General features: G+C 43.4%; 5 protein-coding genes across 5 annotated transcripts; 2 read left to right on the top strand and 3 right to left on the bottom strand.

The window, feature by feature from the left end:
- The first annotated feature begins 1,265 nt into the window (after positions 1–1,265).
- On the top strand, positions 1,266–2,219 carry BDB00DRAFT_828545 (uncharacterized protein). Its single transcript, XM_053123865.1, has one exon. It carries the CDS (start codon positions 1,334–1,336, stop codon positions 2,120–2,122), a length of 789 nt encoding a protein of 262 aa, XP_052978599.1. The 5' UTR covers positions 1,266–1,333; the 3' UTR covers positions 2,123–2,219.
- On the bottom strand, positions 2,207–3,498 carry BDB00DRAFT_828541 (uncharacterized protein). Its single transcript, XM_053123864.1, has 3 exons — positions 2,970–3,498; positions 2,727–2,894; positions 2,207–2,614 (listed from the first exon to the last, which is right to left on the bottom strand). The coding sequence occupies exons 1-3, from the start codon at positions 3,410–3,412 to the stop codon at positions 2,488–2,490; spliced, it is 738 nt and encodes a 245-aa protein (XP_052978598.1). The 5' UTR covers positions 3,413–3,498; the 3' UTR covers positions 2,207–2,487.
- A 315-nt stretch (positions 3,499–3,813) lies between these two features.
- Positions 3,814–8,361, top strand: BDB00DRAFT_883467 (uncharacterized protein; the record flags this gene model as incomplete). The annotated part of the gene is made up of 10 exons (XM_053128234.1): positions 3,814–3,894; positions 3,978–5,043; positions 5,140–5,668; positions 5,729–5,948; positions 6,023–6,284; positions 6,397–6,613; positions 6,677–6,754; positions 6,840–7,224; positions 7,306–7,600; positions 7,685–8,361. The coding sequence occupies 10 exons, from the start codon at positions 3,814–3,816 to the stop codon at positions 8,359–8,361; spliced, it is 3,810 nt and encodes a 1,269-aa protein (XP_052978597.1).
- A 253-nt stretch (positions 8,362–8,614) lies between these two features.
- On the bottom strand, positions 8,615–11,514 carry BDB00DRAFT_435156 (uncharacterized protein). Its single transcript, XM_053117382.1, has 9 exons — positions 11,355–11,514; positions 11,204–11,283; positions 10,378–11,115; positions 10,234–10,300; positions 10,076–10,158; positions 9,867–10,010; positions 9,644–9,783; positions 9,432–9,580; positions 8,615–9,360 (listed from the first exon to the last, which is right to left on the bottom strand). The coding sequence occupies exons 2-9, from the start codon at positions 11,215–11,217 to the stop codon at positions 8,869–8,871; spliced, it is 1,827 nt and encodes a 608-aa protein (XP_052978596.1). The 5' UTR covers positions 11,218–11,283; positions 11,355–11,514; the 3' UTR covers positions 8,615–8,868.
- A 1,093-nt stretch (positions 11,515–12,607) lies between these two features.
- On the bottom strand, positions 12,608–14,081 carry BDB00DRAFT_435090 (CRAL-TRIO domain-containing protein; the record flags this gene model as incomplete). The annotated part of the gene is made up of 5 exons (XM_053117381.1): positions 12,608–13,135; positions 13,202–13,239; positions 13,354–13,537; positions 13,626–13,838; positions 13,920–14,081. Coding segments are annotated over 5 exons (823 nt in total), but the record flags the coding sequence as incomplete, so codon positions are not given.

Here is a 14,081-nt window from a genome sequence, read left to right as displayed (position 1 = left end):
ACCTCGACTTATCTTCTCGTTGTTTAATGTATGTACCTTAGCCGAAGAAAGGAAAAAGACTGGAATCTCAGACTCAAAGTAACATTGAATGTGTTGCTTTGACAATGTCTTTTCTACTAGGATTATCATATGATAGACAGTGACGATAACTTAATGAGTGATAGATTGACTAGATGGAGTAATCAGTGAAAGGTAGTAGTATATCAACGGAGATAGACAAGTGTCTCCGTTCCTCCTTCTACTTGCCTTTTTGTAACTGCTGTGTATAAACCAGTTTACGCATAATAAGAGTAAGTAAGAGAGAAATGTACTCTCACACAGGCTACTAAGATTTTCAAATGGAATTACATCGTAGATCTCGTAAGGGTTGCATCAAAGATAACTTGCTAACTGCACTGACCAACAAACGTGAGATGTGTTCGACACGATGCTTAAGCAAACATAAGCTGGATTGCTGCATACGTTACTCAAAATACGTTTGCAAGGTGCAAGCTGCCCAAAAGTTTTGACACAGCAGTCGAAGACAACTTTACTTTCTACGTAAATATACCCATCGAACAAGCTCTTTTTTTATTATATGTAGCACTTCAAACAAACATAAAATCGCACTACTGTTTTACAATACATATCTTGCTAGACCATTGTTGCAATTAACACTCGTTCCTATTAACGATAAGAGATACTTGCAAGAGATGAATTCGAAAATTGAAGGCTATTACACCTATTACTATGCTCTATTAGGTGCTAATCAGATTGAGAGAAAAAAAAGAAAGGCAAAGAGAATATGTCGATTAAAGGCGTCCTGTTCTTATGGTCGCTCAGGCTGCTCGGCAATGCTATTCTCAAAATGCTTTTGCCGCATAAAAAAGCTCAAACTTCATAATCTTGAGCATTCTTTTCAACAAGGATGCTATGTACTCTTAAGACTGTGATTTTTTTCGATCTTTGTGATCGACGAGACGCTCGTCTCAGAGTTGTAGTACGCTGACTTTGGCGGAATCTGATGATGCAACTCGGTTCCTCGCACCGAGCTTCAAATTGATAATGACTGGCTTCGAGGGTTGCTGTGGCCTTGCTGTGGCCTACTAAGGATATAAAAGTCACTAAAGGCCTAGCAAATACCAAAGTAAAAACCAAGCTTACTAGTTATCCGTGTACAGTAATAAGAAAGCTCTTGAATTTTCCATTAAATTCAGACTGACCGTATCTGCTGCGTTGCCTTGCATTTTTGTGGCACCAGAAAATTCGTCGTCACATTCGATAAACATTAACTGACCGACAAAGCAATTTTAACAACCTTCTTTACTTGTCTTCCAACCTATCACACAGCACAATGTCCAAAAGCATCAAGGCCTTGAGCCTTAAGGGCAAGCAAGACTGGGACACATCGATATACTGCTTCTCCCGCAACAACCGCAACAACTTTATGTGGGAAAAGGACGGTGCCGCCAAAGAAGCGCTTCGCCACTATTTCCAAAAACAACTGACATCGACCCCACAGTTCAAACATTCACCTTCGCGTGTCACTATTCAAATGTACTACTATGCCGACCCCAATTTTGGCGACCTGTCGCAATTCAAGCTTGAACCCTTGGAAAAATTGATCGGCGGTCTTTACCCCAACAAATACGTCGACGTGCGCTTTATTCGATTGCACTATCCTTATTTGAATGCCGAAATTCTGTCTAAATACTTGACCGCCAACGCCAACTCCAAGTCATGGGCTCAGTTGAACCGATCTTTTATGCGGGGTGTGCCCTTAGTGAAGGCACCATTACCTCACGATATGCCATTTGCTGTTCAGTGGAACAATTTGCTGCCTCAAGTATCGAACGGTCAGTTGACGAGCGCAATCCAGGGTGTCAAGTATCAGGTCTCGGGTCGTTTGGGTCGACGAAAGGGAGCTGGCCGAACAATGGTTTTCCGCAAGTCGCTCGGTACGTTCCAGTTCACGAGCCACAAATCGTTGGTCGATGTCGGACGACACACGTTCTCGAACAAGAACGGTAGTATAACTGTCAAGGTGTGGATCGCAACGGCTCTTTTTGGTGTCAATGCATTAGCAAAGCAAGCAAACAAAAAGATTGTCGATGCAGCCGCTTCTTCTGCTGCCAAGTTGTAAAAAGGGTCTTGTAAGACACTCGGGTGTCTTTAGGTTGGAGGAACAAAGCATACAAATATATAGTATTATAGACAAAAAAAAAGGAGAAATAGTTATTCTGTACTAATTACAATGATGTTTCGTGCTTATTTGAGATCCAGTCCTCTATACGTTTCGAGTGCAAAGAGGGGCGTGGTGTGTGTGAACGAGAGGGGTGAAAAGATCAAAGAAAAATAAGTGTGATGGCGTATGAGTGTGTGCATGATATATATGAGTGTATGCGTGTTTGTGTGCATGGAATGATATATGGGAAAATGGCGTGCAATGCGTGTGTGTGTATGTGTGTGTGTGTGTGCATGAAGAAGTTATAAAGGGGTTGCTGTACTCTATGAGCCTGTGATGGCTTGACTGTGGAGCACTGCAAAGTTGGATTTCAACCAGTCCAGATGCTGGAGCAGTGTCAAGTGCCGTTGCTGCTGCCATTCACATTTTTCAAACGACTTTTCAATGAACCTGAGAGAAAACAAAAACGGCATGGGATCTGTCGTCAGCGCTTTCTCTTCTACCTTGTTTACTCTCTTGTAGCTCGCCTTCTCTTGTCCTTCCATTATCATCTATGATGTACCCTTTAACTCCTGCTGCAATATCCGCATTCTTTATCTGTATTGTGCACTGCGTCTGTGGATAGTCGTATGGGATAAGCAATTGCAGGTGCAGTTCCGACGGATCACCGTTACTTTCCGGTATTGGTAAGCTTATATTCAAGACCGTATATGCGTCCTTGAAATTGATGCTAGACGTCATGACTTTTGGTTATTACAGCAATTCCAGGTAAACATCCCGAGCCAGACACCGCCTAAATATGTACCTAGGCTGTTGGAAAAACGGTTTGTAGTTCTTTTCAAGCTGACCGAGTTCTAAATCTCTAATTGCCTTGTGTATAGAATGCGTTTCACTGCTTGTGCTAATGCTCTTTCGCTGTTGTGGCTGTACTAGTGATGCTGGTGCTATTGTCATAGCTTCTGCTTCTGCTGTTGCTGGTATTGTTTCTGGCGGTTGCAATGGTTGTGGGTGCAGTGGTTCTGAGGCTGATGCCTCGCTATCGGCATGGTGACAGATGTCGTTGCGGTTGGCAATCGCGTCGACACGGTCTAGGTCGCCAAACAGCAGGTCGTGCGAGAGGTTGCTTGGACTGCCTTTGATGGGCAGAATGTGAGCAAACAGGCATTCGTCACCGGCACGACAGTTGCCCTGAGAAAAGAAGCGACATGCAGTAGGAAATCGCTTTGTGGAATGGGCGTTGGCATACATTAAACTCAGGAACGAAAAGGGGAAAACAAGAAAAAAGGTTATTTTCTTGACTTGATATTTTTGAAGCACAGAAAAAAAGGTTGAAGAGTGATGATTTACGAGCAGGTCGCACAAGCACCATGCCCTCTCTCTATGCGGAATTCAGACTCGCAAATGAGTTGAATGATTGCTTGCAGTTTGAGGATTGGCCTTGCACACTTGCTTACCCACTCTCTTTCTCTTCTTTCTATCTTTCTTTCCGCAACCCATCCTCTTTACGCTCTCTTTTATCCTCTCTTTCTCTGTCTTTTCCTCTTTCTCTCTGTCTTTCCCTCCTCTACCAACCCGCCACCGTCTTTACAAGCTGACATCTCGGTCCTTTTTAAAAAACTCATTACTTCATTCCCAAAAAGTTGTTGCTGATGGAGTCCGACCCTATTCAATTAGAGCACCAGACCGCTCCCGAAAGTACTCGAGGTCTTTTTGACCCTCCCGAACGCAAGGTAAGCGAGAGGCCAGTGGGTTGGAAAGGAAGACAGCATAGAGGAAGGAGATCAAACATCTAACATGTGGTTTTTATTATTAGCCTTCGCCACCCCAAGGCGCGTCTTCATCGCCACCGCGGGCAGCACCACCTCCTTCGTCGTCCAACTCGTCGTCGAGCATCGTAGATAAGCGCCGCTCGTTTAACACCTATGCCCCACTCCTCGAAAAATCAACCGCGCCACCCAACAAGGATCGCCCGTTTACACGTGGTCATCAACGCTCGCGCTCGGCCGTGATGCTCACCAACTCTGGATCCCGCAAAAGTTTCGGATTGCAACCCCTGTCTGAAGAATCCGAGGACAAAAAGGTCACCGTCGACTCGCTTCAGGACATGATCAACACCTTAAAAGGTCTGCCTCCTGTCATGCTCAAGGAGAATACGAACGGCGCTACAGCCCGCTCTAACAGCATCAGCGGTGCTACCAATAATGGTAGCACATCATCATCAACATCGAGTTACAGTCGTCGGCTTTCACTCGGAAACGGCATCAGTGGGCCAGATACGATGCAGAACATGGTCCAAAATACAGTGCAGGAGCTCCGTAATATTGACAAAAGTGCGCGCAGACGTAGCCGACGTGCGAGTAGCATGACAAGTACTTTGGAAGCATCTGTCGCTTTGCGTGACGTTGCGCTGGCTGAAGCGGAAGCGAAGTTGATGGGCACATTTGCAAAGATCGAAGGCACCAGTGTAGATCAAAAGCAAGGGAAAGGACAAGAAGAAGTGGACTACGACGACGATGACGATGATGACGGCGATGAGCCTTCCATTAAAGAAATGTTGATGAGCATGCCGAGACGTCATTCCACCTCCAGACATGTCGGATTGAATGAAGAGAATGTGGCTCCAATCAGAACGGCAAGTCGCCGTCGTTACTCTGAATCGTCTGGCAACAGTTTTGATATGTCGTCTCTTCCTGGAGCCGGCGGTAAACGTACGTCGTTGCAGCAGTTACCAACCTTGTCCGAAAATGCAGAAATGTTTGGATCCGGTAAGGGTGCGCGTCGTCTCACCTTCAACAAGCCCTTGACGCTGGAGGATAGCAACAAGAAGATCTCGCATAGCCGCCGATCCTCGCGTAATTTGGACTATGATTGGCGTTCGAGTAAGTGGAAGACTCGTTAAAGATTGATTGGATTGATTTTGAGAAGAGTGTTGGAGTTTAGAGTGTTTGGGATCATAACTTTAAAATTTTCAATAGGCTCGGTACCCACTTTACCTCCGCTCGCCACCCATCAGTCGTTCAACTTGGTGCCATTCACACCTACGCGCGTCAGTTTTGCCAAGGATGATGCCAATCCTCACCAACGGCGCCCGCTCTTTATTGCGCACTTGCCCTTCTCTGCCTTACCTCCGTTGTTCCGCTCGCGCCAACTTGTTCGTGGCATCTTGCGCGTCAACAAACGTAACCGAAGCGATGCCTATGTATGGTGCGAGGATTTGGATGCCGATGTGTACGTGTGCGGTTCGCGCGACCGTAACCGTGCATTGGAAGGTGATGTAGTTGCAGTGCGTCTTGCTGATGTTGAAAAGGTACTGCGTGAAAAGAAAGAAAAGGAAGAAGCCAAGTTGGTACGCAACGGTGGCCAAACACGCACACGCATGCCGGATGAAGAGGATGAAAATGAGATTATTTTCGGCGGGGATGATGATATCGATACGGCCAAGCCAAAGTATTCTGGCGTGGTTGTGGCTGTTTTGGAACGTGCGCAGAATCAAGACTTCTCGGGGTAAGTACCGTTAATGCTACATGGGCTCTCAAGGAAAGAAGCTAACAACATGGAGTCTAGAACACTGACATTGATGCGACCCAACAATAAGCGCGCTCAGGAAGAAAAGGCAGCCGAAGAAGCCCGGTTAGCAGAAGGCGATACTCCCAAAAAGGAAGCTCCTCGCATTGTTTGGTTCAAGGCCACGGATAAGCGTGTTCCATTGATCGCCATCCCAATAGAGCAGGCGCCAGCTGACTTTGTGGACAACAATGATGCTTACAGAAACCGTTTGTTCGTGGTAATGCATAATATATTAACTACACCATTAGCGTTACACACAGGCGATATTGCTAACACTCAAAGTAAATTCAGGGCTCGATCAAGCGATGGCCGATCACGTCGTTACATCCGTTTGGTTATCTCGAGCGAGAATTGGGTCAGGTCACAGATCTGGACGTGCAGGTCATGGCCATTCTTGCTGACAACAATGTATCTGAACTACCGTTCTCCGACGCGGTCATGTCGTGCTTGCCAGCCAATGCTGCTACGTGTGAGCTATCAGCAGCCGAGTTAAAGGATCGCCGCGATTACACCGACCAGCGCATGTTTACGATTGACCCAGCTGGTTCCAATGGTATATACCTTTTGTGTTACAATCACCCTTTTTTGGGGGCGGGACAGAAAGTGTTTGCTTGTATATCAATTACTTAATGATGCTGTCTTTTTACACATTGCATATTATATAGCACTGGATGATGCATTTTCGGTTCGCAAATTGAGTGAAGACACGTTTGAAGTAGGTGTCCATGTTAGCGATGTGACGCATTATATCGTTCCACATTCAGCCATGGACAAAGAGGCACGTGCTCGTGGCGTCCGTGTGGATCTTCAGCACAAGTTTGTGCCCATGTTGCCTGGTGAGCTCACTGATCAAGTGACGAACTTGGATCCTGGTAAAAAGAGGTATGTACAAAACTATAAGCTGATATATGTAAAGCGACGATTATTCATTTTTTCTCTTTATAGATTGGCCATTTCGGTGGTATGGACCATCACTTCCAAAGGCAAGATCCTGGATACTTGGATTGGCAAGACCGTTGTCCGGTACGTTTTTAATTTTCTGTTGATTATGATATGTATATTATAAGCCAGAAGAGACGACTGATCTACGGCGTTTTATACATGAAAGATCGGATGCCCAGTTGTCACATCAAGACGCACAGAAGGCCATAGACAGCGAATCGCTTCTTGAGCGTGTATCCGATAACTCTGATCTTTGCCAAGGTGTTGAGCAAGATATCCGCACGCTCGCCAAGATTGGATCTGCTATGCGTGATATGAGATTGGAGGAAGGCGGCGCAATGACCCAGATGCGCGACGAATTGGAATTCACGTTTGAGTATGGTCATCAGATTGCCCCATCCAACGTCTCCACATATACTCGTCCTGCAGCAGCGACATACATGAAAGAATTTTTGCTGCAAGCCAACATTAGTGTGGCACAAAAGATCTCCAGCCATTTACCCGAACAAGCATTGTGTCGTCGCCAACCGCCTCCCGTGGACCGCAAGATTGTAAGTTTCTCTTCTACCTTGTATTTGGATGAAGGCGATGAAAGGCAAAAAAAGGAGCTGACAGACATATATGATATATAGCGCGAACTGGAAGCATATGCAGCTCGTCACTTAGGCGTCAGCTTGGATGTGTCCAATGCAAGCACTATTGAGCACTCGATCACTTCGATCCACGATGCTCCTCTTCGCAAGCTAGTGACTTCGATTTTGCTCAAGACATTCAACTCACCCAAATACTATTGCACTGGCACTCTTGATATCCTGAAATATTCCCATTACGCGCTTAATGTTCCGCTTTTTACCCATTTCACGGCACCCAGTCGTCGCTACGCGGACATTATTGTTCACCGTCAACTTGACTCGGTTCTCAACGATGGTATATTCTGCTGTCTCTCTCAATTCTCAACTCTAAAAAAGAACGGGGCCACTAATCGTTATATGCTATTATTTTGTTTGTTAGATAAACAATTCTACCTTGATCGCGATACTGTGCAAAAGTTAGCACAGCACTGTAACGTGAAAAAGAACGCAGCGCGTGTTACCCGAGAACAGACCAGCTTGCTATTCCTGTCGCGTTACTTGTGTGCCAAGCAACAACCGCCTACAGACAGCATTGTGGTGTTTCGCGACGCTACCGTGGTGGCTGTGTTTGACCAATACTTCGATGTACTGGTGCCCGATTTGAATATTGAGAAACGGGTTCACTTGGCACACTTGCCTGTCTGGCGGTCCAACTTTGACGAACAATTAAACGCGTTGACACTGTATTGGAAAAAGGGCGTAGCCACACCCACAGGCCATCATCAGACTTACGAATCGGAAGACGAGGACGAGCTGGATGAGGAAGCACTTATTGAAGAAATGAAGCAAGAGATTACAGCTGCACCTGCTGTCGTGCCAACATCCAAGCTCAATAAGAAGGACGGGGAACAAAAGCAGCAGGAACAAGAGGTGCGACGACCTGTGGGTAGACGAGCATCAGTTTTGCGTACAAGATTGTCGGATAGCACAGGTTACAGCACCGAACAATCGTCCCAAACTCTTAAAGCACTTGACAGAATCAAGGTTGCTGTGATTGTGGAAACCATCAAGCCGCCCCCGGTTGTGCGTGTGTTGGCTGCCAATCCTTTTGCCTAAAAAAGCTCCTCCTCTTTTTTTCTTCTACTTTTCTACTTCGTAAATACACATCCACACGCAAAAAAGATTATCCCCACACACTCTTTTCTTCATGTTTTTTATTATTATTTACATATCCCTGTTTTTCATCCATGTACTAGTTCCAACTTACTGGAATTCACTCCTTTCTGTTGCTTCATGCTTGTATCTATTACTCTTCTGTCTTTTTAACTGTTAGTTGTCTTTTTTCTTGGAAGAGATCAGACTTTAAAGAATAGGATTCGTTTGGTCTTTATACTATGTGGATATAGATTATGCATTTACTCTTCGACAAGTTGGTATTTACAATCGTTCGATAACATCAGTATCCCTTCCTTTTCCCAATACTCTAAGCTCCCCATAACCTTGTTCAAATTTACTTGGATCTTGCTAGCTATTTCTTCATCCGTGTATCGTTGTCCTGTAAAGAGAGAGAATAGGACAACGGGGAGAAAAGGTCATGTTAGAGAGGCAGTTTCTCACTTCATATCAATGTGTACTGAGGTTATTTATACCTTTGCCCTGGAACAGTGAGATGACTAAGGCTGAAATAGGATCTACTATCATGTCCACCGTTCTAGACTGGAACTCCAATTCAATCGATACAGATCCCTGTGACGGTTTCCAATGCAACTTGCGGTTCGCTTTGTAGTGTTTAAACTTATCGACATATGCCTGTAAAGTTTGTTCCACATCATCCAGTAGCGTTGCTGGTTTCTTTTCTTTTGTTCCTTCTTGTTGATTTTCCCCGTACATGACGATATCTTCATCATCATCGTCGTTGTCATCGTCGTCCTCTCCTTTCTCAGGCCAGTAGTGCCGAGATAATATCATGCCATGAAATATAGACTGAACTCCTTGCGCATCTTCGTGTATTTGTCGATCAAGCCGCCTGCTTTCCGCTATATCTTTGATCATGATATCACAACTCGTCATTGTGTTATCTGGAAATCGTCGTTTTAGCATTTCTAACTTGATCATCTATAAACATTTGTTTGTTATTGTTAACATCAAAGATGTATACTTTTTTAAAAGAGAAATCAAGGGCATACCTCTTCATCGGTATCATAGTTATTAGACATCATCAGTGCCTTGCCAAGTTTGTCTTGATATTGTTCCACAAACTCGGTAGTCGAGCCACAGATGCTAATAAGCATAGCCATTGGATCTAGCGTCATTTGTTGTAACCTTAAAAGTTGCTCTGAAAAGAGTTTTTATCAGTTTTCCGGGGCCTCGCAAGTAGAGTATAAGCTAATCCACATACCTCGCTCATCTTTGTTATTATCTTGTTGTTCGATTTCACCTTCAGTAAACTCATATATGTTTTCATCATCATCCAGCCCGTATTCTTCCCCTTCCCGAATCATATCCACGACAGCTGGTACAACATCATTTCGTTTAGTGCTAGAGCAGGAGAAAAAAGTACGAAAATTTGTTAAGCTCGGCCGTGCTATTTTGAGGTCGATCAGAGTTTTGCATAGCCATACCTCCAATAGTCTCGTACTGTCTCAATAATTGGAACAAGTATTGAACAGGTTGGATCGATGACTTTGAGACATTGAATGCATAGGATATATTGTTGAAGAATATCAGCTGCCCATGTGCCGTTTCGTAGTAGTCGAGTGCGGAACCTATTAAGTAGTAGTTTAGTTTATAGTAGAGAAAAGTTCATAACTAGTATAAAGAAATAACTTACTCATTTAAAACAGCATCTTTTATACGATTCGGTACGCTTGACCACTGTGTTACTTTATCGGCAGAGTTCTTATCTGCAATAAACTATTTAAAAATCACAAACAGATGACACCATCAAAGACTTGCTTCGCGCATATACTTCACGATTTATAAACTTACCTTGAGATCCTCTACAACAGGTTTAGATGAAGGGTATTCGGTAATGATGTCAAATATCCGTTCGACGCTATGATGGGGAGGTTATATAGGTAATTGATTAAAATGATTGAACAAGATATGCGAAAGCTTTGATTCTACACTTACCGAGTTTCATAAAAGGCTCTGTACAATGTATGCTCCAGGACAATCTTATCCCGCAAAAAATCGTACCATTCCGCGCGACTTGCTTTACGTATTTGGGATCCATCTTGTACATCTAGTTCTTGAAGTGTATGCGAGTACCATGGCAACACCACCAGTCGCATCCAGAGCAGCTGTTTTCGTAACGTATGTTCAGTGATGACCTGATCCCAACTGTCTTCAGGCAAATGGAACCGCTCGCTCGCCATATCATAGACAAACGCATTAATATGTGGCGCCAGGCCTAGCATGTTCGCTTGTAGACAAAGTTGACTAAACTCGCCAATGGATTTTTGCGCTGTCTCTACATCCCCAATTGCTCCTACTGTCGATGTTCCTCGTTCTTCTCCTTCCCCTTCTGGTGATATAACCCAATCTAAAGCTTGTGGTGGATCTTCTATCAATAAATGATCGATTTGTTGTTGTAACATATCGTCCGACATTCGTGCTGCATCAACGAGCGGTGGCAAGTTTTGATCTAGTGTTGCGTAAAAAACGGAGGCGTCGAACGATTCATAGGCAGGCGCGGTAAGCATGATTTGTTCATGTGCATAGACGGTCTCGAAAAATCGGCAAGCGTTGATGTAAAATGTGCGTCGTGCACGGATATAATTGGGCATGGATTCAAGTAGTCCAGACAAGTATTTACTACATGCTTGTCGAAGGCGTGATTTCAGTTCGGGTGACCAAAGCGGACTGTCCCTGTAATTGTACATATCCAAATCGTCTCTGTCAGTTATTCTATATAACATGCATGTATTATATGAAAACCTTATAAAGTGGGTATTACATGAGCAATGTCATATCAAGCGGCTTACTAATGGTGTCATATATCTGGTAGAATTGTTTGACAAGATGGGCCCATCCCTCCTAAGATATTCACACAAGTCAGTAATTTTCATTAGAATTGACAAATACTAAGAAGGAAAAGGGGTACATACATCTGTGGTACTTATAAGTTGCTCTGCTTTTTCTTTGAGATATGCGACGGCAACAGCTAACAAATGCAAATGTATCGAGGTTGATCATTCATCCTTATCCATGCGCACATATACTCTCTTGTCAACTTGGTAACGTACCAACGTAATAATCTTGAGCTAAAGTCTTGGGTAGCTGAGTATCCAGCAATGACTTTACAGGGGAATCACGGACTTTTTTTTTGTTTGCAGGAACATACCACTCGCATTAATTACTCGAAAGCCTATGTGTAAAGCGTGTTAATGTACGCTATATGAAACTTACGCGTAAACAACCGTGGTGGACCTTCACACGCTTGTAATATATCATCCATTGTAGGCGGCTTTGGAGTGGTTTTTTTTTGTTAGAAAAATTCACAAAAGAACATTTCGTTTTAGCGAAATCGAGAATGGAACGCGTTACTGAACGTCAAGCAATCTACCTGCTACGTAAATAAAGAAAGTTAGATTTGATAAACTGATCGATCGTTCCCCCATCCCCTCCGTCCTCCTTTCAAACTTGTTGCTGTTTGAAGAAAAGCTTACGGTTTCTTGGCCGTAGTGTTTACGATGATGGCCCGCAAAGACATTGATAGCGTTCTGGTGTTTGAAATCTTGAGCAGATAGCATAAAGTACAGCGAGATCTGCGTTGTTTCTTGAAAATATAAAAGAGTTCTTGCCGCAACTTTTCTTACGGCCGGGAAAATTTACACGCAGCGGAGACCGGGAGCTCAACATTGCATATTACTTCTTTGGCCATATGTATTGCGAAAGCAGTGGGTTCTATGTATATGACACCATCTTTGCTTTTTCTTAGCAGCCTTAGAAACGGTTTTTATGATGGCTTACGTGCTCGCAAGTGTAACACGCTTACAGTGTGGAACAACAAAAGTCTACAATTAATGTATCTTGACTTAAAGCAAAAACTTGCAGTGAGTGGATCAACTATCATTTCAGCACATATGCACAGAAAACAATTCTGACAGCGTTGCTTCTCTATTCCAAGAAGATGTGACTCAAAACCGTACTAGCTGTTCCTATAATGAGAATGTGTCTTTCGAAGATGTGTCGGATAATAAGTGGATTATGTGATACAAAGGGCACGGACGTTTGTCTCGAATATTATATGATAAAATGAATTAGCTGTATAATAAAATAAAGGGATGGATAAGCTGTTACTTCTAGAATTAAAACATGCGTTAATGCTGCGCATTTGCTGGTAGGCTAATCGAGGAGGGTGCTTTTGAACGTGTCACACAACAATCCATTCTATTGCGGTACAATGGTAGCAGCCCAAAACAGAAAGATATTTTGTGATATGCAAAAGTATCATGATCAAAACTGAATACAATAAACAAAACGCAAAGGTCCATACACCATCTTAATCATCATCATCATGCCTACCTTCATCATCGCTACTACTAATTGATGTGTTGTACTCTATTGTGCCCTTAGTTGACAGCTAGAAGAAGAGAAAAATAGGACTTCCATAAACAAGCAATCTCTATATTACCTGATCATCACTTTTCCTTAAATTCATTACAGAAATTGGTAATGATGTGTATCGGTGACTGAATGCAGAAGTGTTAATATGTAATGTTCTCGATTTCCAATAGGTACAGGTGCATAGTAGATTGCTGCTGGGTACGGAAGTAAAAGCCCATTTGCATTGAAATCTATATATAGTGTCATACCGCTGTACCTAGCATTGACTAACATAACAGTAGCTTCTGGCAACAGTGGGCGAATTAGCTTGAAGATTTTGCTATTTACCAGGTACAAACAGTTAAAATATGGTTTAAACGAATAAGCTTAGCATGTATTTTCGTACCTGCCCCACCAGGGTATGTTGACAAAGAATTTGGTTGACTAATGATGAAATATTAGAATCTGGCCCAAACACAGCAAAATGTCATCATCGACCAGAAAAGGCTTCACTGCTTTTTCTCTTCAAAGATTCGTCCCAAGGAAAATTATAGTTACCAAAAATTTAGGATAGTTGTCCTGCATGATTTTGATAATCTCCTTTGTGGCCTGTTTGGAATTAGCCGTACGACCAAACATAGAAACGCCCTTGTAATCGTGAATCTGGACCATGGTATCCACATTAACAAAGTCGACAAGTTTGACACCCTTTTCCATAAGCTGAACTCTCCAACGGATGAACCTTGAGGTTGATCAAGAAATTATATACACATAAGCTCATGGTTTGTTATTCAGCATGTTGAGGCATTAGAACTTAAAACGACATATACTTTTGCAAATCGCCAAAAACGGCTTCCTGGTCCAATTCACCGTAGAAGTTGTAGCAAACAGGACGGCCTTCTTTATCAGTCTTGTGAATGTACCCGACACCGCCAAAGACAGACTCATCAAACTCTTCGTCCAAGATACTGTCTGCCTTGAATTCCTTTCGCCAAGCTATGCTGTCACTCAACATTTTGCTCGCCAAATCCAGGTTCAAATCTCTTTATACATCATAACAGTTAGACGTAAATTTTGCAATGCAAAATCCATATTTGATAGTGTAAATGCGAGTAAAGACCTACCTAGCGCGCAAGAACTTGACCAAAAGAACGTTTAGCTTTTCATCGGAAAAATCCTTATCGAGGGCAATGCCCCAAAGCGTGTAAGGTTCGGGTTCCTCTGGTGACTTGCTGGCAGCCTTGAGAACTTCAGGAAGCCTGGATTTAAGCTTGGAAACAGCCTCG

This window comes from Zychaea mexicana, assembly GCF_025766255.1.
Source record: "Zychaea mexicana strain RSA 1403 chromosome Unknown BDB00scaffold_48, whole genome shotgun sequence".
NCBI lineage: Eukaryota > Fungi > Mucoromycota > Mucoromycetes > Mucorales > Lichtheimiaceae > Zychaea > Zychaea mexicana.
The sequence above is the reverse complement of the archived record's forward strand: the minus strand, read 5'-3'. Positions and strand labels throughout refer to the sequence as shown.

Bases quoted from the DNA above. Each gene is read 5' to 3' on its own strand.
- BDB00DRAFT_828541 (XM_053123864.1), bottom strand. From the start codon at position 3,412: ATGTATGCCAACGCCCATTCCACAAAGCGATTTCCTACTGCATGTCGC. The intron at 2,895-2,969 runs GTACATATTTAG...CATGACGTCTAG, and splicing joins CCGTTTTTCCAACAGCCTAG to CATCAATTTCAAGGACGCAT. The intron at 2,615-2,726 runs GTACATCATAGA...GTTTTCTCTCAG, and splicing joins ATTGCAGCAGGAGTTAAAGG to GTTCATTGAAAAGTCGTTTG.
- BDB00DRAFT_435156 (XM_053117382.1), bottom strand. The intron at 10,301-10,377 runs GTAAGTGTAGAA...TCCCCATCATAG, and splicing joins AGAGCCTTTTATGAAACTCG to CGTCGAACGGATATTTGACA. The intron at 9,361-9,431 runs GTATGCCCTTGA...AAATGTTTATAG, and splicing joins ACTATGATACCGATGAAGAG to ATGATCAAGTTAGAAATGCT.
- BDB00DRAFT_828545 (XM_053123865.1), top strand. From the start codon at position 1,334: ATGTCCAAAAGCATCAAGGCCTTGAGCCTTAAGGGCAAGCAAGACTGG.